Here is a 20697-nt window from a genome sequence, read left to right as displayed (position 1 = left end):
CCCCACGCCAGCTGGCAGCCTCCCCTGCACAAAGCGGGGTCACACATCCCCGTAAGGGTCCCAGTGTGGTCGTGCCCCCCTCAGGGACCCCCCAACCCCACAAGAGCCTGGCTGCTCTCATGGCCCCCAAGGTTCCCCAGCTCCACAAGCCCCTCCCGGCCCCCCTGTGGGGTCTCCCCCACTTTATGGGGGCATCCAGCCCCCCAACCCGTCCCTCCCCCTCCCATGGCAAGGGCTTCTCCCACCCTGAGCTCCCAGCTCCCACGGCAGCAGCACACCCCAGCCCCAGGGAGCCGAGGTGGAGGCAGCCGTGAAAAGACCGGTCCAGATTTTATTAAAAGTCCTGCACCAGTAAATATATAAAAAAAAAGCAACTGTGCAAGTTGGGAAGTATTAAATTAATGGAGCTTAAGGCTACAGAGGGCTGGTGTGGCGAAAATTCAAGGCACACGCAGGGCACGGGTGACGCAGCCTCGCCAGGCTGCAGCCACGCGGCGGCACGGGGACGCCGGCACACCGGGAGCCCCCTTGTAGCACCAGGCCGTGGGCTCCGAAGGGACCCCGGGCTCTGGGGGCTGGGGGTGGGCTGGGACGCTGGAGGCACCGGGGCAGGCGCCCGGGGGAGCTCCGAGGAGGGGGGAGCTCCGAGGAGGGGTAGGACTGGCACGCACGCCTGGCTCCGGCAGCACCATGCATCGCTCCCAGAGCAGGGGCAGCCCCCCGAACCCCTCAAGACAACACGGGGGTCGGTCCTGGCGCACCATCCGCAGCTCCTGGGGAGGAGCCGAGGGACACAGTAAACCCCAGTGCTGCGGGGCACCGCCGCTGGCCAGGGCTCCTGGGGACATCGGGGACAGGGGTGGCCCGGGGCGAGCTCCCGGGCAGGAAGGCAGTGCCGGTGCTCCACCGACGGGAATCGGGCTGCGCTCAGGGCAGCAGATGTCCAGATGGCAAAGGCAGCCCTGCCGCAGGGCACCGGGCAGGATCAGCCCTTCCCCACGAGCCCGAGCTTCTGCACAGCCGCTGGCAGGAGCCTGAAGCCCGGCGTCCCCAGGATGGTGTCGCAGGGCCACCGCCGTCCAGCTCCGCCGGGGCCAGGCCCCCCTTCGCCTGGCTCATCGCAGGGTCTCTGCAAACAAGGAGGGCTCAATGGCACCGGGGCACCGGCAGCAGCCGCCCCCCGCCCCGCGGCACAGCCCCCAGCCCCGGCGTCAGGAACCTTGGTCGGCTTTGTCCCCCTTGGTCTTGGGCTCCTGCCACCACTCTGCGAAGAAGCCCTCCTCGTAGTCGCCTTCACCCTCGAACTCGCCGTCGGAGGGCAGGTCCTGTGCCTCCAGCCCCTCGCCGCTGTCCACCTCCATCTGCAGCACGGGACGGCAGGAGGAGGCAGCGGGGCTCAGCAGCCCGGTCTGCAGCTCCTCCCCGAGCCTCGGCCTCTTCTCCAGGGCTGGTTTGGGGGTTGGACCCCCTGGCCGAGGAAGGGCCCTGCCCCGGGGTATCCACAGCACCCACCCGCACCACCCCAGCACCCCCAAAAGCACCCGGCTGTGCCCCGTGCTGGGGCCACCCTTTACCTCATCGTCAGCCTGCAGGTACTGCCTGGCGAAGTCCAGCATCTTCTTCTGGGCGGCCGTCCGGTTGTGGTAGCGCACGGCTTCCTGGGCACGGGGAGGGAGCAGGGGCCGTGTCAGCCCCTCCGCTGCCGGCAGAGCCGTGGGACAGGGGGCTGGGGGGTCCTCACCGGCCGGGGCTCGAAGTCCTCCTCCTGCAGGCGCCAGCGCTCGCGGTGGAAGCGATAATAGACCAGGTTCTGCTGCATCACGGCGTCGCCCGGGTCGAAGAGCATGTAGCTAGAGACGCTGCGCACCGCGTCCCGCACATCGTTCACTGCGGGGAGCAGCGCCAGGTGATGCGGGGGCGACACCCCGCCCAGGGGCCCGCAGCACCCCAGGGTGCCCCAGGGGCACGGCCCCCCACTCCCGCCAGCACTCACGCTTGTAGTAGGCAAACTGCAGGTAGTGGTACATGGTGGCCACGAACTTCTCCACGAAGTAGCCGCCCACGTTGGGGGTAAGCTCGGTCTCGCAGTCCACCTTGCACTGCAGCACGCTCACAAAGTGGTCTGGGGAGAGGCGTCAGGCGCTGTGCCCCATTGGCCCCCGGCCCCCCGCCACGAGCCTGCCGGCCCCCGGCCCCCTGCCCGGTCACCTGCGATGGCGGGGTAGAAGTCCTTGAACTCCTGCAGCTCGTAGGCACCCTCGCAGCTGGCCAGGCAGTTCTCGTACGCCTTGTAGTACTCAGCCAGCGCCTGCTCCATGTCGGCCGCGCTGCTCCGGAAATCCCCGTTGTTGTACAGTTTCACTGACCGCACAAATATCGGCTGCCGGGGACCAAGCGGGCACCGCTCACCTCCCGGCCGGGCACCGCAGCCCGGCTCTGCCCGCCAGCAGCACCGACCTGCCCCGCTCTCCCCGAGGCAGCTCTGTTCCCAGAGTGGGCCCCACAGAGATGCTCTTTTGGGGACAGGAGGTGAGCAACCAGGACTCGGCGAGGGAGAGCCGCTTCCCTCAGGGTTTGGCAGGACCAGGCTTTGGCAGCCAGGCATGCACCGAGCCCTGGGGAGCCCCAGCCCCGTCCCCTCCTCACCTCGTAGGGCTGGGCCTCCAGGTCGACCAGGTATTCATCCACGTCCAGCATCGTCCTGTAATAGTTCAGGTACTTCAAGGTCATCTCATGCTTGGGGTTCTTCTGCAGGAAGGTGTGGGCAGCGGACACCGCTTTCTCGATCTTATTTGACTGGGGAGGGAGGAAGAGCCGGTGCAGCAGGCTGCCGTGGGGGCAGCTGGGGCCAACGCTGCGGGGGGCTCAGCACCCAGCCGGACCCCGCGGCTGCTGGGCGGAAGGCTGGTCCTCAGGAGGGGACAGCCCAACACCCGCAGTGCCAGCCCCGAGCCCAATCGGTGACGGACGGACAGGATCTGGGACCACGGACAACACAGATAAATCCAGCCGATGCACGGCAGCCGCCTGTGCCCAGCCACACCAACCTCCCCCTCCGTGCCCACAGCGGGAGCGGGGAGGGCTCAGCCCCTCGCCGGCCCCCACGTCCAGCCAGGAGTGCTCCATGTGGCATGGGCTTGATCCACAATCTGCTCTCCTCGGGCACTGGCACCAGCCCGGGCAAGCTGCCCCCGCTCCCCTGCTGCTTTATGAGCTCTCGGGTTGCAGCTTCAGGGGAGCGAGATTGGGGGGGATGAACGAACTGTCCATGAAATGGGTTTTGGCCAGAGCAAGCAAGAGGAAAACGCATTAAAGATCTAGGCCAGGCTGTCCCTCGCCACTGCCAGGTGAGCGGGGCAGCAGCGCTAAGCACTAAAGCAGCATCCGCACCGGCAGCCGGCCAGCGGCGCGGCTCGGGACCCCGACCAGCACCGGTGCCTGGGGAGGGGAGCGTCCCCTGCCAGAGCAGCTCCGGCCAAAGGAGGGTCACCTCGGGGCGATCCCTTACAAAACATCGCTCCACATCTGCACCGTGAGCCCGAGCAAGCGCTTCTCCCTGATGGAGCATCCAGACACGTGTCCTGCAGCAATCAGGGTGGCACCAGACCTGCCAGCTTGGGCCCCTCCGCCGGGGCAGCCCCTGCGTCCCCCTCCCCAGGCAACGCTCTGCCCGACCAGGGGGACCTCGGGGGACCAGGGCAACACAAGGCAGGGTGGGGGGACACAGCCACAGGGGCCCCCAGCCCCAGGCGCACCCCTCACGTCCTGCCTGATGCATCCCAGATGATGCTGACGTGCCACGGTGCAGAGGCAGGATGGAGGAGCCGGGGACGGGGGGATGCCAGACGGGGAGTGCAGGAAGGGGGGTGCAGGACGGCAAAACACATGGCAGCGGGGCGCAGGATAGAGGGGAGCAGGGGGCAGGGGGTGCAGAGCAGCGGGTGCGGGCTGGTGGTGTAGGATGGGGGCACGGGACGGGGGGACGCAGGACTGGGGTGTCGCAAAGGAGGCAGAGGACGAGGGGCACAGGATGAGGGGCGCAGCACGGGGGTGCAGGATTAGGGGCGGGCTGGGGGTGTGCCCGATGGGGGGGAGGGCGGAGGGGCGCAGGGTAGCAGAGGAGGCGCAGACCAGAGCGGTGCAGGGCGGAGGCGCAGGGCGCCCGCCGCCCCCAGCCCGGGGGAGCCCCTCGCTCCCACCCCCCGCCACGAGCCACGTTGCGCGGCATTTGCGCGCCCGCGGGGCGCCGCGCCGCCTCACCTTGAAGAGCGCGTAGTGCAGGTACTGGTAGGGCAGGCGGCGCTGGAAGTCGCGCAGCGTTTGCGCGGGGGGGTAGCGCAGCTGGAAGACGGGCAGGTCGCGCTTGCAGGCGCGCAGGCAGCCGGCGCGGCGCAGCAGCCGCCCGAAGAGCTGCATCTCCCGCTCCCACTCCCACGCCGCGGGGTCCCCCTCCGCGGGGGGCTCCTCCGCGGGGTCCCCCTCCGCGGGCGCGGCGCAGCGGCGGTGGCAGTGCGCCTCGCTGTCGCGCAGCAGGCGGTGCAGGCGCAGGCTGGCCTCCAGCGCCCGGGCGCTCTCCGCCCACTGCGCCTCCGCGTACTGCGCCAGCGCCCGCGCGTAGGCGCGCTGCAGCGGCTCCAGCGCGGCCGCGGGGAATCCGCGCACGCTGTACTCCTCGTACTGCGCCGCGCACAGCCCCGCCGCCAGCAGCAGCAGCAGCGCCGGCGCCGCGCCGCCCATCCCCGCCGCCGCCGTCGCCGCGCACTGCCCGCGCAGCGCCGCGCACCGCTCCGCGCAGGGGGCGGGCGGCGGGGAAGGGGCGGTGCGCGGCGGGCGCGCAGGGTCTTAGTGCGGCTCTGCGCGGCTGGCGCGGCGCCCGCGGCTCTGCGCTCGGGGGGGGTGCTCGGTGCTGCGCGCTCCGCGGCGCGCTCCCGGGGAGGGGGTGCGCAGCGCTGCGCCCGCCCCTGCCCTCCCCGCGGCGGGCTCGGTGCCCCACGCTGCGGGGAGTCACTCCGCGCCCCGCGCTCCCAGGGTGCGCCCCGCGCTGCGGGTGCCGGAGGGTGCGCTCGGCGCTGCGCGGCCCCGGGGCGGTGCTCGGCGCTGCGCGCCGCAGAGCGGGGTGCCGGGGTGCGCCCTGTGCCGCAGCCCCCGGGGCGCTCCGGGGTGCGCTCGGTGCCACCCTGCGCTGCCCCGGGCAGCCGGCCGGACCCCCCGGCCCGGCTGCGCCCAGAGCCGGTTTCGCTGCTGGCTGGTGCCAAGCCGGAGGCCGCACGCCCTGCGCCGTGCCAGATCCCGGGCCCCAGGGCTGCACCGCGCCAGGCCTCGGCACGGCCACGCTGGCCCCGGCCCAAGCGCAGCGCTTTGATGCCGGCTGGACAGTGGCACTGGTGGACGTCACAGCGCGGGGCAGGAGCCAGACGCTGCTGAGGGTTCTTCCTGCGGAGCGGAGGCCGTTAGCAGTGCCCAGCAGCTCCCTGCGAACGAGCAGCTGGATAGCTCGCAGGCTGGGCTGCCACCGTCCCTAGGCGCTCGCTTGCCCAGAGTCAGGCCCTGACCCCGCTGTGCCGTGGGGAGAGCCCCGAGTCCCCCCGAGCTACTCCGGGCGGTGCCGAGGTGGCTCAGCCCCAGCGCGGTGCTGCAGAGCACCCCGGGCTGGGCTCGGGGGAGCCCATCGCGCTTTGCTTGAGCTTTTGCCCTCACCAGTACCGCTGTGCCTGGGAGACGCTGGGTTTTGGTTCGGGTTTATATGGCCTGTCGTATTTCCCACCTGGGACTTGCCAAGGGCTCTTACCACGGGGTGCCAGGCTCTTGCCGATGGGTTTGGGGGAGCGGGGATGTGCGGGCAACATGTGCGTGTGCATTTGATGCTGCTCCTGTTATCCCATAAGTGCGAGGTCGTTTACCCGGCGTGCAAGACCGCTGGGTAGTGCACGCACACGCACTCCTACCTGGGAAAGACTGTTAGAGTTTCCCATTTTTAATCATCGCCATTCAGTAAAAGATCTGTCAGCAGCAGAGTGAAGAGCGGTCGATGTTATTAAAACACCGAATTCCTTGTATTTACTCTGCCGAACTGCTCGGGGCCCAGCAGCGGCATCTTCGGCCGCGGGAGCGGTGACCCCGGCCGCGGCCGGGAAGAGGCTGCCGGGCGGCGCGCACCAGCGCTAGGACCCGGGGCGAGCGGGGCCGGGATGGGACCTCCAGCTGCACAAACTGGCTTCCCGGCAGCTCCCTGCAGCTTCTTCCTTGGGGGGGGGGGGGGGGGGGGGGGGGGGGAGAATAAAAAAAAAAAACCCAGAAACGCTCCTGCCGCGGGGCTTTGCCGCGCCCGCTTCTCCCGCCCGGCCCCGCTGCCGCCGGCGGGGGGGAGTTGCCCCGGCGATGCCACGGGGCGACCCGCGGGGAGCGGGGCCGATGCGGCAGGGCCGGGCTCCACGTGGACAGGAATTGCAGCCGGGCCGGGGCTGGGCCGCCTCCGCGGGAAGGGGCGGCCGGGCCGGCCCCGGCCCCGCCTTCCCCCCCCGGGCCGGGCCGAGCCGAGCCGAGCCGAGCCGAGCCGAGCCGAGCCGCTCCGCCGGCTGCAGCCGCCCAGCGCCATGGCCCCGGGCAGCCTCGTCCTCTTCCTGAGCATCCTGGGGGCCCTGGGGCTGGGTGACCCCGGCCCCCTGGAAGACGTGGTGATAGACAGATACTATATCCCCAAAATCTGCCTGCGGGAAGTCCAGATGGGGGATTTCATTCGCTACCACTACAATGGGACCTTTAAAGATGGCAAAAAGTTTGACTCCAGGTATCGCCCGCGGCTCTTTACCGAATGCGTGCGGCCCCGGCCAGCCGTGTGCTGCGGAGGGGACCCCTGCATGCCCCCCTCCCCAGCCGCGAGCGTGTCGCCCCGTGGCATCCCCGCGGGCCACCGGGCGGCGAGGCGAGGGGCCAGCGGGCGGCGAGGCGAGGGGCCAGCGGGCAGCTGCCTGCTGGGGCCAGCCCCCGGGCCCCGCAGCTCTGACCCCCAGGAGGGCTTTCGGCGGGTGCTGGGGGCGAGGCCGGGCGGCCCCGTACACGTGTCAGCCCGGGGGCCGCGCCGAGCGCAGCCCCTCGCCCCCCGGCCTGCGGCCCCTTCCCGGCCCCTTTCCAGCGGCCCCCTTCCAGAGCCCCGGCTCGGGGTGCCGCGGGCGCAGGGAAGCCCGTCTCAGGCACGGGCAGGATTTGGCCCCGAGCGAGACGTTCTGCACTCAGGAACGTGTATTTGCATGTGCTGCACAGGCAGGGAAAACTCTTGAAGCACTTTGAAACGTGGCAGCGGCGAAACCCGTTTGTTCCCTAAGAGGCTTCGCTCTGGCTGGTCTTAGTTTTCCTCGGCCCGCGCATCGATCCTGCTCCGCTCACGCTGGCTGTAAATCGGCGTTTCTGTTGGTGCAGGCCCTGATTTGCACCCCTGCGAGCAGGGGAGAATCCGGCACACGGGGAAAGGACAGAAACAAACTGGGCTGTGCTGGGGCTCAGCCCCAGCCCCGCGCAGGATCAAAAGCTTTCCACTCGGGCGTTTTTACAGCCCTGGAAAGCAAAGGGATTCTGCTGCGGTTAAATGTGTCTTATCTTTCTTGTGAGCGTGAATGGGGGAGAAAGTAACTGAGCCGTGCGCTGCCGCTGCCGCGAGCCCCAGACGCAGTGGGAGCCTGGGGACCCTCGCTGCTAAAATAATTCCTTGTCCTGACGACTGCAGCGTGCTGCCGGGAGAAAGCATCAGCTGCACATTAAAGGGGATGAAGGATTTCAATTTGTCTGAAATGGCCCCAGTTGCTTCTTGGAGTATTTTAAGATTTAAAAATAAAAACAAATTTGCAGTTTAAAAATGAGGCCTGGGACGTTTTCTTTCCTCCTTGCTGCATAAAGCTCCAAATGTGCCATAAGCGAAATGATTTGGAAGCAGCAGAAAGCCCGGGAGCTGCCGGCCTCCAGCCCAGCTCGCCGGGTGAGATCTGGGGAGGGCATTGATGGGTTGGGTCCCAACTGAAAGCATCACCCGCCTCCTTTGCACCCAGAGGGCCGGATCCGCATTCCCCTGCGTCCAAGGGTGCTGGGCGTGCAGGGTCACGCCAGAGCCCTGACCGGTGCCGTGGGAGGCAGCTCCACCCCCGGCAGTGCAGGATCAGTCCCATCAGGACCAGTGTCTGTTTGCTGCAGGGGGGAGCTGTGGGCTCTGCCTGCAGCACAGGGACCCGCTGGCTGCGCTGGGTCACCCACACCCCCGGGGAGGGGACAGCCCTGTCCCCCCGCTCTGCTCCCACAGCAGGCGGGCACCCAGGAGCCCCACGCCGTTCCTCGGTGTTCGCAGGGTTTATGGTGTGGCTCCGGATCCACCCCGAGCCCTCGGCGCTGGCATTGGGCACCCCCAGCACCAGCGGCTTTGGGGGCTTCACCCTTTGCCCGCACGCCACTGACGGGTCTGTCCCTTCACCCCAGCTACGACCGAGGGGCCACGGTGGCCGGTGTGGTGGGCGTCGGGCGGCTGATCACTGGCATGGATCGGGGCCTGCAGGGCATGTGCGTGAATGAGCGGCGTCACCTCATCGTGCCCCCCCACCTGGGCTACGGCAGCATCGGCGTGGGTAAGGGGCCGTGGCACGGCGGGGGGACGGAGGGAGAAGGCCCCCCGGGGCCGACATTAGCAGGGACGGAGGTCCGGTGCCTGGCTGGCCGGTGCTGGCGAAGGGTGGCTCCATTGCTAGGGCAAGCGGTGCCTAAGCAGGGCTTCCCCGGGAATGAGGGCTCCTGCCTGCCCCGGGCTCTGCTGCTTTCCCGGGGGCTGGCACGTGTGGCCAGCAGCCCCAGGCAGCTGCGGGCTCGGGAGGGCTTTAGGGGACAGAGCCCTTGGCTTGCCTGGGCTTGGCGCTGGTCCCACCTAAGGTGCTCTGTCCTCGCTGCTGCCCCTTTAGCGGGGCTGATCCCCCCAGATGCCACCTTGTACTTCGACGTCGTCATGCTGGACATCTGGAACAAGAATGACAAGCTGCAGATCACCACTCTCTCCAAACCGGAGCACTGCAACCGCACAGTGGAGAACTCGGACTTCGTGCGGTACCACTACAACGGCACGCTGCTGGATGGCACCCCCTTCGACTCCAGGTACGGGGCACCGGCGCTGGGACGCACCCTCGCCTTGGGGTGCAGGGCACTGGAGCTCAGGTGCACCCCCTGCCTTGGGGCTGGGGGCACTGGGGGTGGCAGGGACCAGGAGACACTGGCCTGGGGCAGGACATGGGGGCCCATGCTGCACCCCAGTCAGAGCAGCCTCCCCCCGTGCTCTCCCTCCCTGCACCCCAGCAGGGCCGGTGCAGCTTCGTGATCCCCAAACCAGCCTCCCGTGCGGCACCGGGGGGGGCTGGCGTGGCCCCGGAGCCATCCCCCGCCTCATTCCTCCCCACCAGCTACAGCAAGGACAGCACCTACGACACCTACGTGGGCACCGGCTGGCTGATCAAGGGCATGGACCAGGGGCTGCTGGGCATGTGCGCCGGGGAGAAGAGGAGCATCATCATCCCCCCGTTCCTTGCCTACGGGGAGAAGGGCTACGGTGAGTTGGGCATCGCCCCGTTGCACCCGGCCCCTTCCTGCCCAGCTCTGCTCAGAGCCCCCCGCGGTGCATCAGGACCCGTGTCTGGGCTGACCCGTGTTCCCTCCCCAGGGACCGTGATCCCACCGCAGGCCTCGCTGGTGTTCAGCGTGCTGCTGGTGGACTTCCACAACCCCAAGGACGGCGTCTTCCTGGAGTACCTTGAGGTGCCGGAGTCCTGCAAGCGCAGGGCTGTGACTGGGGACTTTGTCCGCTACCACTACAACGGCACGCTCATGGACGGGACGCTCTTCGACTCCAGGTGCGGGGAGGGAAGCGGCTGAGTGGGGAGATGCCCCGATGTCCTCTCCCACCCCACGCTCAGCAGCGGGCTGCAAGGAGAGGGTGGAGAATTGGGGCAGAAGGTGGAGGAGAGAGTAGTAACGGGCACGAAGCAGGCTAAAAAAGACAATACCTGTTTGCTGCATCCCTAGGAGCAAGGTTTGGCTCCTGGGGGAGCAGGGCAGAGGCTGGGAAGGAGGGGTGCGGGTTGGGGTGCAGGGGTGAGGGGGGGGGGTTGATGGGCCAGGCTCTTCTGCGTAACGGCACCGGGGGCTTCTCTCCCTGCAGCTACTCCCGCAATCACACCTACAACACCTACATCGGGAAGGGCTACATCATCCCCGGCATGGACCAGGGCCTGCAAGGGGTCTGCATGGGAGAGAGGCGGCGGGTGGTCGTCCCCCCACACCTGGCCTACGGGGAGAACGGAGCAGGTAAAGGGCAGCCCCGCGGGGTCCGGCGTGCCTGCACGGTGCAGCTCTGGGCTGCGGCACCCCCTCCTGCAGCCCTGCGCGCCGGCACGCCGAGGGTCTGTCATCAGGAAAGCGCTGGCCAGGCGGGACCAGCTCCTCACCCCAGGGGCCACCTCCATCCCCAGGGCGCTGGGAGGGCGCGTAGCGGGCAGGAGAGAGGCTGATGCCAACACATGCAGAGCCAGGGCTCTGAGGGACGGACACGCCACAGGGCATGGGAAAAAGCAGGGAAAGGCTTTACCGGCCCCACGGCACTCCAGCAGCTCTCCCAGCAGCTCTCCTCGTGCTCCTCTTCCAGGGGACAAAATTCCCGGCTCAGCTGTGCTCATCTTCGATGTCCACGTCATTGACTTCCACAACCCCGCGGACCCGGTGGAGATCGAGACTGTGTACCGGCCCGAGGGCTGCAACGTCACCACCCGCGACAGAGACTTCATCCGCTACCACTACAACTGCTCGTTGCTGGACGGCACCAAGCTCTTCTCCTCGTGCGTGCTCCTTTCCTTCCCAGGGCCCACTCCCGGCAGGCGCTGAGCCGGGCAGGGCTGGGGGCGGACGGGCACTGGAGCAGCACTGGGAGCATCGGCTCTTTGCGACGGGCAGCACCGGAGCGCTGGCCGTGTGGCCGTGGGGCAGCAGGGGTTTTGCTGCAGGGTGGAGGGTGCACAGGGTGGAGGATTTTGGGGCACAGTGGGGCGGATGGTGCAGGGTTTTGGGGTGGTAGAGCGGAGGGTGTGGGACTTCAGGCCACGGCAGGATGGAGGGCACAGGATTTGGGGGCACGGTGGGATGGAGGACACGGGATTTTGGGGCGTGGCGGGGCTGCTCACCGGGTCCGAGGGGCTCTCTCAGCCGCGTGGTCTTTTCTCTGCCTCCTGCAGCCACGACTACGAGAAGCCCCAGGAGGTGACTCTGGGGGCCAACAAGGTGATCGAGGGCCTGAACAGTGGCCTCCTCAACATGTGCGCGGGGGAGAGGCGGGTGCTCATCGTCCCCCCCCACCTGGGCCACGGGGAGAGCGGAGGTAGGGGAGCGGCGTGCGGCCGCCCGCGCAATGCAAAGGGGGGGTTCTGCCTTGCTGAACTGCTGCCGGGCTCCTTCACCCCCTGGCCCCGGCTGGGGGCCGGCAGGCTTTTGCCCATCAGGGGCCGGCGCTTCGCTGGTGCAGCAGCCTTCGCTTGCTTTTTCAGCTCGGGGGGTGCCCGGCAGCGCCGTGCTGCGCTTCGAGGTGGAGCTGATCTCCATGGAGGAGGGGGTGCCCGAGGGCTACCTCTTCATCTGGCACGGGGAGCCGCCGGCGAACCTCTACGAGCAGATGGACCTGAACAAGGATGGGGAGATCCCTGCTGAGGAGGTGAGCGAGGGCCCCGAATGCCGCCAGACCACAGGATTATGGGGTGCGGGAGGAAACGGGGGTGCAGAGGACCCCACCCCGGGGAGCAGCGCCCGGAGGGCAGTGCTGTCCCCGGGCACTCGGGAGCCTGAAGAGCTGTGCAGAAAAGAGACGCCAGCCCAGAGCATCGCTGCTGGATGCGGGCAGGGCTGCGACCGGGCAGGGACACCGAGGCACGGGCCGTGGTGCTCCCTGCCGTGCCCAGTGCCGGCTGCACGGAGCAAAGCGGCATCTCCCTCCTCTCCCCGCTGCAGTTCTCCACCTTCATCAAGACCCAGGTGGCAGAAGGGAAAGGCCGCCTCATGCCCAGCTCCGACCCGGAGAAAGTCATCGCCGACATGTTCAGGAACCAGGACCGCAACCAGGATGGGAAGATCACCTCCGAGGAGCTGAAGCTGAAGTCGGATGAGGACCAGGAGAAGATCCACGAGGAGCTCTGAGGAGCGGACCTCACTCTCCCCTGGAGACAGGACTCATCCCCACCGGCCGCCCCGGGAAGCCACCCCGGGAATCTGCCCCTGCCCCTCCCCAGCCCTGTGGTGGGGCATATTTTGATTTGGTTTTTTTTACCCTATTACTTAACTGAGGGTTTTTTGATGTGTTCCTCCTGGGCAGGAAAACTCACCAACCCCCAGCTAATAAACCCAGGCAAGAAGGCGGGAAGCACCCACGTTCTTAGGAGCCTCGGTACCCCACAGGGACGGCAGCGCCCGCGTTTCCTCGCACTGCCCGTCCCCCCGTGCTCCCTGGCTCTGCAGACGATACCTCTGCCGTGGAGCGGGACCAAGGATGCCAGGGCCAGACCCTGGAGCCCTGCCCTGCCCCGCTCTGCTGCCAAACCCCGCTTTGACCCCCTGCTCTCGGCTCCCCACGGCAGGGCTGGGGCAGCGGCGTCCCCTCCCCGAGCCCCTTCGTCCTCAGCCAGCGACTGCACGTCCCTCCAGCCGCCTTGCCTGCCCGCGCTGCCTCCTGGGGCAGGCAGGAGGGGGGCTTCCCCTCCACTTCTACCGCAGCATTTCGTAGTTTAGGGTTGGGTTTGTTTTGGTTTGGTTTTTTTTTATATATACACATATAAAATTCTTTAAAGGAGAGGAGAAATAAAGAGAAGCCTTTCATGGGGGTCCCTGCTGCTGGCACAGCCTCTGCTCCCCGCTGCCATCCTCCCCGGGACGAGAGGCTGGAGGGGGCTCAGGTTCCCAGGGCAAAACCCAGGTGTCCCACACGGATCCGCCGTTCCAGAAAGCCTGGGCCCCCCGAGACAGCGGGGATGGGACCTGTCAAAGCCCTCATCAGCTGGGAGAAGGAAAACAGAAAGCCTCTGCCACCCAGGCCCTCAGGGAGCAGCATCGTCTCCATCCGCATCCTCCCCGCCCCACAGCGACAGCCCTCAGCGATTGGGAAAAATCAGCCCCATTTTATTTTGATGCCTAAATGCAGCTAATTAACTGGGTGCTCTCAGGTTTGCCAGTTAGGACCAGCACGGCTCCATCGCCTCCCACCGGCTCTACAAGCTTTTGCCCAGGGTGTCTTGCAGATGGAGATAAAAGAAACGCAAGAACAGAACAGTGCAAAGGGTCAGAGCGAACCCCTCCAACGATGACTTTTACCTTGCACCAAATAAATCATTTCTACTGGTTTCCAAGGAGCTTGCCTTTGTGTCAGGTTACTTTGCCGTGAAACATTCCTGCGTGTCCGGGCAGCGGCGCGGAGAAAAGCCTCGCCCGGCCCTGGGAGCGCGGTGCCCGGGGGGATTTCAGACTCCAGCACCCGCTGGGTCGGGCAGGAGAGAGAGAAACCAAAACTCTGCTGCTGGGATCCTCCAGCAAGGACGGGCTGTGCCTCAGCTCCAGTCCCGGTGAGGGCCGGCAGGCTCCGGCGGGGATGGGGATGACCTGGAGCCGGGGAGCAGAGATGCAGCTGCCAGCGCCAGCCCCGGGGAGGAGAGGGGCTCCGGCCACAGCTCCTCGGAGCTGGGTACAAACCACCCGGGGGCCAGCTTTAGCCGACGTTTTTATTTCGACAAGGAGAACGGAGCCTGCGCTTTCAGAACTCGCGTTTACTCATCCCACAGCGTGCAGGGCAGCACGCGAGGGCTGAACCCGGAGCGGCCCTGTCCAAAGGCGGCAGGGCAGGGGCTGCGGACCCGTGCCGGGCCACACCGCACCAGTAACGGCCCCCGAAGAGCTGCGTTAGAGCTCACCCTGCCCCAGCACAGGCTCCTGCCGCCATCGGAGCAGGCAGCAGGACAGGACGGGAAAGCAGTTTCCCACGTAAGGGTCTGAACTTGCCCCTTGCTGCATCAGGGCTGTCACAGCTTTACTCCTTTCGTTACCAGAGGTTACACAGAAATAAGAGGCTTCTTTCTACTGCTGCTCTGAGAGCCCGGGATCAACCCAGCAGTTTAAGACAGAAACATGGTTAGCTAAAATATCCCTTAAAAACCAAAATGCTGCCGTTGGCCTCTCCTCCCCCATCCACGCCCGCGGGCTGCAAACGCGCTGCTCCAAGCACCCAGCCTGCCGCTGCCGCTGCCACCCCAGCCCCCAGCCCAGCCCTTGGCAGACAAACTTACTTCTTGCTTTGCGCAGCAGCGTCAGACGAGCTCCGCGGGCCTGCAGGGATGACTGGAAAAGCCGTTTTTACAGCAAGAGCTGTCACGGAGCAAGAGGGACGGCAGGGCTGGAGCACGCGGGGGCCCGCGACCCGCAGGCTTTCTGCGGGGGACGCGGGGCTGGGCGACGCGACGCCTGGCAGGGCCACGCCAGCCCGTCGTGGGTGGCACCACCGCAGCTCAGCCCGCGCACTTTGAAGCCCACAGAAAACAGGACAAGAGAGAGACTTGTTTTCTTGGACAGGAACACAGTAAAACTAAACAGCTTCCATCGAAAACAGGTCTGTCCTCAAGCCACAGCAAACCATCCCCATTTCTGTGCTCGGCCGCTGAAGCAAGCACAGAACATCTCTATCTGAAACATGAAACGGTTTGTTGTGGCCTCAGGTGCTGGCTGGGATGAAGTCCGAGTGGGATGAAGTCCGAGTGGGATGAAGTCCGAGTGGGAGCAGCAGAGCCAGGCACGGGTGGGATGAAGGGAGTGGAGAAGCTTCCTCCACCTCACCCCTCCCGCTCCAGGGCTGCCCGAAGGGGGTGAGCGAGGGCGGGATGTGCACAACACACGACAGCCAGGGCAGGAAGCCTGCCCAGCCTCAGGATGGAGTCCAGCAGGTACCAGGAGATCCGCTCGAGGGAAGGACGTTCACCGCCCTTCCAGGGGATGCTGCCTTCCCAGCTCACGTCTCGATAAGGATGTACCGGAGAATCCCGTTGACCACATCCAGCGTCTCATCGCTCTCCAGCACAATGTCGTAGGCATCCAGGTACTTCCCCCTCTGCTCTTCCACCTGCAGTGCAGATGCCAGGACGGGGTGTAGAGGAGGCCACAGAGAGAGGAGAGGACTGTAAACACCAGCAGCTGAGAACGAAGATGCTGCACCCACAGCGCTTGCATCTCTTGATGCTACCGAAAAGAGGGTCAATAACCACCCTGACAATGCCCCAGGTGCACCGGGAGCTCAGCAGACACCCCCCAGCTCCCTCCGCACACCCCACGGGAGCTTGTACGAATCTCTCGCATCCCCCGAATCACTGGGGCAGCTGCCTGCCCCTCTCTGCTGCCCCTCAGGCTTTGCACCTGGGGAAGGCTGGCGGGGAAGCAAGACAACTGCTTCTCACACCCACCTTGTCGTTGAGAAAGCCAATCTTGAGGATGTTCTCCACACTGGGAACACCATCTGCCATCGTCAGATCACCCATGGAGTCCCCCAGCAAGATGATGCTCGTCCTAGCGCTCAGCTGCTGGAAATACTCCGTGCCCTGCAGGACGCTGTTGTTCTTGTTGTAGGTGTGGATGAGAGGTCCCTTGAAACACATGAGGACTCCCTGTGCAAACAGGACAGACAAGTCGATCCCGCAGCAGTCCCTCCGCTGTGCCGCAGCCTCAGCACCCTTTCTGGAACGGGCGATCGGGGGGGATGCTAACAGGGCACCAGCTCTCATCTCGGGGACACCCCCGAGGAGTCTGGAATCCCAGCAGCCACAAAACAGCCTGGAGACAGTCCCCAGGAGTCCCCTTCTGCAGGGCAAGCCCTTCCCAAAGGTGAGAACAAACCCAAAGAATGAGATCCCAGAGACCTCGGTCGGGGCTCTGCGCTGCCCTGGAGCCAGGGGCCACGGAAAGCCGCAGTCAGGGGAGCCCCAGGGCAGAGCAGGGCCCTTGCAGAAGGCAGGGCTGTCACGCTGTCCCCCGCTCCCCCGAGGACGGCCTGTCCCAACACACCACCCGTGGGAACAGAGGGCTTCATTGTAAGAGACACGCAATTTTCTAATGTGCGTTGGGACTTTGCAGGCTTTAGTACATCAACAAAAGCCTTCCAAGCTGCTTTAAAGGACATCTGGCCTTCAGATCAGGAGAGACCTCTGTGGTTAACTCCATCCTCACCCTGCACCAGGACGGAGCACACAGCGCTGGACACAGAGATGGCAGCGCACTTCTGCCACCAAAAAGCAAGTTTGAAAGGTGACGAGTCCCTGAGATTTTGAGCAGATGCTCAGCTGTTCCTGCACTCTGCCCGCCCACCTTATCCGTGCTCCGCTCTCTCTCGCTGTTGACCCAACTCCCGGTGAGGGCAGGGGAACCTCTAACACCCCAGCGCTGATGTTCAGAGGGCTGCTGGGGTGGAGGGAGCTAAATGTTAATAGGCAGCTTTTAGCCTAGCAGCGTCTCTGTTAAACGTATTGCAGCCCTCAATTCCAGTCGAACAATTCTCCTCTCTGCAAGCTCACGCCACGTACGTGATGCACATTATCGTCGATAACTCACATTATCGTCGAAGTCCATGTAGTTGGACACCACATTGACGTTTGAGTAGAAGACGTTGGCCTGACGGATAATCTCTTCAAGGATGTCGCCGACGCCAGCAGAGAAGATGAACAAGGGGACGTTGTACTTATGCAGCTGATCAAATAATTCATTGAATCCGTCCCTAGAGCAGAAGTGTCCATTACACAGTATCGCATTACCACCTCCCAGCGAGGTGTCTGGTGTACTGTGGGCCGAGAGCGCTCTCAGCCCAGCTACAAGGCTCGTATTTCGACCCGGGACTTCCCAAACAGAAATGCACGTGAGCTCTGCAAAAAACACGAGCTTTTTGTGGCACCAGCATTTCTGTGCACTCACTGCGCACACAAAGGGTGTGCGGCAGAACCCCAGACCCCTCCTGGGAGCAGTGACCTGGGGAGGAGCTGCACAGGAACACGCAGCACACGAGCAATTCGCCCAGCATCTCCCGAACGCATCCAGCTTCTCAGCAGGGGCACAAGGCACAGCGTGCCTGCACACGCCCACGAGAGCGGGTAACGCCCGCCCACTCAGAAACCCTACGCTGGGCATGTGCAACAGGTCGGACTGGTTGCAAGGACGATCAGAGAAACTTGTCGCAGTCTCAGTCTGCCAGGACACGATTTCTGTGCAGAAGAGGAACTTGGGTTCATGAAAACCCAGGCAGATGGTACCATCTCTTCTCCGAGACTGGCAGCTCGTTCAAACCACGGCTCCCTGTGCCGGTTTTAGGACCATCGCTGCCAAGGCCAGCCTTAACAGCAAGTTTTAGCGCAACATTTTTGTGCTACGGGTGAAATTTGATGCTGAGCCAAGGGCCTGGATGAGGCCCAGCAGCTACAGTGAGTGGAGAGAAAATCTCTCCTGGAAGAGGGGAGCTGCACGCTGCTCCCCTACCCCGCCCTGCAAACAGCCGAGGGCTCTGATGAGCTGTTCAGAGAGCTCTGCCCAGCACCCGCCCCCGGGGCTGCTCCTTGCCAAGACCCGAGGGACGTGGAAGCGGTTTCTGAGCAGGAAGGAGTCAGCCGTGAACAGAGCAGCCTGCAGCCAGGGAGCGAGCTCAGGCTGCGGCTTGTGGCGCTGACTTTCGGCTCTTTCACGATTACAGCTCGGCCCCAGGAAGGAAGGGAGATTTGCATCTGCCACGCTTTGGAGACTGCACACAGATCAGGGTGAAAGCAAGGAGACCTGCTTGCACAGCGGCAGGAGAGCAAGGGCCGCAGGCAGCACACCGAACACCAAGTCCGTACCTCAGCATCACGTCCGATTCTCTGACTATCTGGGCTATGTCACCCTTCTGGATCTTCTGCTGCGACAGAAGCTCGTGGGCCTTGGTCCACCTAGGGAAAGGCAGCAGAGTGAGCTTCCCCGGCAGCAACCTTAAAGCAGTCAGAAAAAACAACTACAACTTCCCAGTATTGCTGCCAAGCCTAGAGACAGTTCAAGCCTTGCGTCTTGTAGTCTTCGGCAGCAAGAAGTTGCCCCGACAAGGTCAAGCTCATCACATGCAAGCACTCACCACTCCACCATGAGGGGACATTTCTCTGCCGGGGTCCGGTTGGGATCGATTTCAATGGGATAGTAATAGTGCAGCAGATCTTTCAGCTGGAGCGTTGTACAGATGGAAAAAGAACAGAGTGAGCATCACGTCTAAAGAGACTGTAAACAACAAAAAAAGCATTTCTAAATTCCTCCAAAGCATCACACTTCCTAATGAAAAACACAACAAAACCCATTTCACTACGCAACTTCACTCTGAGCAAATCTGGAGAACTTGGAAGGAAGCGTTAACCCTCCGGCAGCCCGGCCGACTCTCACCTTGCTTCAAATACTGCACACACACCCCCCTTCCTCCTCGTATCAGACCAAAAATGCTCACAGCTGAGCATGCAAATTTAATTTCCCTTTTTAACTTCTCTTTCCATCACCATTGGCTGAAATGCAGCCTGGACACTTGCCCCACTCTCTGTCCTGGCAGCAAGGCACAGCTTGGAGAGCTGTCACACGAGCCAGTACAACCTCCCGATGATGGGTGACAGGGCCAAAAAACACAGCGCCAAGAAGCAGCGCCTTACAAAACAGCACCTACCTTCTTCTTGCCATCCTCACTGATAACACGACTGTTATCAAGGATATCTGTAAAGACAATAAAATCCCAATGTTATAGCCCAGAAACATAAAAAGGCTTTCTAAAAGGCAGCTATCCTGCGTCTCCAATGCCAGCTCTTCCCAAAAACGAGCCGTGTGTGGCACATCGACCCGAGCACAGGCTCACCGCGGGGTCTCAACACAGCGGCTCCCACTGTGGACCTGCAGCACGCACGAGTCGTAGGGCATTGCTCAGCTGGGAGAGAGCAGCATCAACGCCAGCGAGCTGCAGGATGCGAGTATTAAAAGGAGAAGCAGCAAGACCAGGAGACAGCTTCTGCAGCGGGCTGTGGGCTGCCCGGGGGCCAGTGGCCGCTGCTGCAAGCAGCCGAGGCTCAGAGCTGCACCGAGAGAGAACAAGACAGAGCGGTCAGGCTTGGCAAAGGAGAGAGGCAGAGGACAGATAACAGGAGCCACAGAGAGTGAGAACACAAACACGGAAAACAAACAGAATTAGCAACAGTAAAAACAACGGCTTCAACTCACTGTGCGAAGTGGGACAGCGTCTGCCGTTGCACCCAAACCTGCTCAGCGTCATGTCGAAGTCAGAAATGACCTGGAAGGCGAGAGAAGACCAAATCTCTGTGTGACCCGGCGCGCTCTACCTTTGCCATAGCTAGCCAAGGGTGCTGCTGCCTGCAAGGATGCAAATGCAGGGCGAGGGTGCAGGCTCACAGCGGGGCACAGCAGCCACGAACGCTGACGCTCCTGCCAGCCGTGAAGCAGATGTCCTCATCTGCAACAGCCAGCAGCCCTCCCACCCCAGCACTCTTATCAGCACCAAAAGGCTTAATCCTGCTGACTTATTGCCATGGGTGGAGGGGGGTTGTTTGGAGATTGGCTCATATTTATAGCTTGTCTAACAGGGAAGAAAAAGGCTCGTCCAGGGAGAGCCACCAGCCTGGGCCTCGACAGGAAAAATAGCCTGGTCCCCCCCTCTCGTCTGGGGCTTCTCCCTCTCCATCTGCAAAACGTGTGGAAGGTGCTTCCTCCCAGGCGGGTGGGAGCAGCCAGGCCACGGCCGGGGAGGCTGAGAAGGGGGGGGCAGCTGCAGACAAGGACCGAGCGTGACGGCGATGTGTCGCCCGCTCTCAGCTGGGCCAGCCCCAGCACGGCCAGAGCCGAACAGGGCCAGTACCCACCTGCAGCTTGTTCATGCCCTGCTCCCTGAGGGACCGGATTATCCCCATCACGCGCTCCGGTTGCTGTATGCGGACCGTGGCCTTCTGCAGCTCGGGCACCTGCGGGCAGAGCCCCCGGTCAGCGCCGCCCTGGGGTCCCACGCAGCTCCTGGGGGACCGCAGCCCTCCAGCCCCCCTCTGCTCCCCGTCCTGGCCGCGCTCCCCGTCGCCCCTGGCCCCAGGGCCACGCTCCCCAGCCCTGCTCCCCCGGGACCCCGCTCCCTGCGGGCCAGCCTTACCCCAGCCTCTGCCCCCCCCCCCCACCGCGGGCTCCCGCGACCCCGCTCCCCAGCCCGGCCCACGCTCCCTGTAACCCCCGGCCCCGCTCCGGCCCCGGCTCGCAGCCCCCGCGCTCACCATCGCGCCCCGCTCCGCGCCGCGCCGGGCAGGGCCGAGCCGCGCCGGGGCCGCGCAGCCGCGGGGAGGAGCCGGCGCGGGGGCGGGGCCGGGGCGAGAGGGGGTGTCCGGGGGTGCCGGGGGTGCCCGGGGCGGGAGGGGGTGTCCGGGGGTGCCCGGGGCGGGAGGGGGTGTCCGGGGGTGCCGGGGGTGCCCGGGGGGTGCCCGCTGCGCCCGGGCTGGGGCTGCGCCTCCGCCCCGCGCCCGAAGCGGCTCCGGCGGGGCCGGCGCTTGCGGTTGCGTTTCCTCTGCAAAACGCTCCGAGCCAGCAAGGCGAAAGAGAAAGGGGAGATGAAGGTTAAAAAAAAAAAAAAAAAAA

At 64.8% G+C, this 20697-nt stretch overlaps 3 protein-coding genes across 4 annotated transcripts; 1 reads left to right on the top strand and 2 right to left on the bottom strand.

Moving 5' to 3' along the window:
• Positions 1–311: 311 nt before the first annotated feature.
• P3H4 (prolyl 3-hydroxylase family member 4 (inactive)) lies at positions 312–4796 on the bottom strand. The gene is made up of 8 exons (XM_075523032.1): positions 4261–4796; positions 2647–2796; positions 2209–2380; positions 1994–2122; positions 1742–1887; positions 1575–1658; positions 1220–1361; positions 312–1129 (listed from the first exon to the last, which is right to left on the bottom strand). The coding sequence occupies exons 1-8, from the start codon at positions 4735–4737 to the stop codon at positions 1116–1118; spliced, it is 1314 nt and encodes a 437-aa protein (XP_075379147.1). The 5' UTR covers positions 4738–4796; the 3' UTR covers positions 312–1115.
• Positions 4797–6332: 1536 nt separating this feature from the next.
• On the top strand, positions 6333–13403 carry FKBP10 (FKBP prolyl isomerase 10). The gene is made up of 10 exons (XM_075523031.1): positions 6333–6787; positions 8461–8606; positions 8934–9123; positions 9426–9571; positions 9683–9872; positions 10181–10326; positions 10664–10853; positions 11247–11389; positions 11556–11719; positions 12013–13403. The coding sequence occupies exons 1-10, from the start codon at positions 6594–6596 to the stop codon at positions 12196–12198; spliced, it is 1695 nt and encodes a 564-aa protein (XP_075379146.1). The 5' UTR covers positions 6333–6593; the 3' UTR covers positions 12199–13403.
• A 391-nt stretch (positions 13404–13794) lies between these two features.
• On the bottom strand, positions 13795–20429 carry NT5C3B (5'-nucleotidase, cytosolic IIIB). Of its 2 annotated transcripts, XM_075523033.1 has the most exons (9): positions 20340–20429; positions 19944–20042; positions 19288–19357; positions 18743–18789; positions 18173–18258; positions 17904–17993; positions 16636–16798; positions 15495–15695; positions 13795–15157 (listed from the first exon to the last, which is right to left on the bottom strand). In XM_075523033.1, exons 1-9 carry the CDS (start codon positions 20340–20342, stop codon positions 15047–15049), a joined length of 870 nt encoding a protein of 289 aa, XP_075379148.1. In that variant the 5' UTR covers positions 20343–20429; the 3' UTR covers positions 13795–15046. The 2 variants fall into 2 exon arrangements, with proteins under 2 accessions (XP_075379148.1, XP_075379149.1); XM_075523034.1 differs by lacking the exon at positions 19944–20042.
• Positions 20430–20697: the final 268 nt, after the last annotated feature.

This window comes from Mycteria americana, chromosome 22 (genome assembly GCF_035582795.1).
Source record: "Mycteria americana isolate JAX WOST 10 ecotype Jacksonville Zoo and Gardens chromosome 22, USCA_MyAme_1.0, whole genome shotgun sequence".
NCBI classification, from domain to species: domain Eukaryota; kingdom Metazoa; phylum Chordata; class Aves; order Ciconiiformes; family Ciconiidae; genus Mycteria; species Mycteria americana.
Note: the sequence above shows the minus strand (reverse complement) of the source record. Positions and strands in the feature narration are given on the sequence as shown.

Coding starts and splice junctions, on each gene's coding strand:
- FKBP10 (XM_075523031.1), top strand. CDS start 6,594: ATGGCCCCGGGCAGCCTCGTCCTCTTCCTGAGCATCCTGGGGGCCCTG. Junction 6,788..8,460: donor GGCAAAAAGTTTGACTCCAG/GTATCGCCCGCG, acceptor CCTTCACCCCAG/CTACGACCGAGGGGCCACGG. Junction 10,327..10,663: donor CTACGGGGAGAACGGAGCAG/GTAAAGGGCAGC, acceptor CTCCTCTTCCAG/GGGACAAAATTCCCGGCTCA.
- P3H4 (XM_075523032.1), bottom strand. CDS start 4,737: ATGGGCGGCGCGGCGCCGGCGCTGCTGCTGCTGCTGGCGGCGGGGCTG. Junction 2,381..2,646: donor TGGAGGCCCAGCCCTACGAG/GTGAGGAGGGGA, acceptor GGTCCCCGGCAG/CCGATATTTGTGCGGTCAGT. Junction 1,659..1,741: donor AGGACTTCGAGCCCCGGCCG/GTGAGGACCCCC, acceptor CCCCGTGCCCAG/GAAGCCGTGCGCTACCACAA.
- NT5C3B (XM_075523033.1), bottom strand. Junction 18,790..19,287: donor ACGCTGTCCCACTTCGCACA/GTGAGTTGAAGC, acceptor TTGTCTTTACAG/ATATCCTTGATAACAGTCGT. Junction 17,994..18,172: donor TGTCCCCTCATGGTGGAGTG/GTGAGTGCTTGC, acceptor GCCTTTCCCTAG/GTGGACCAAGGCCCACGAGC.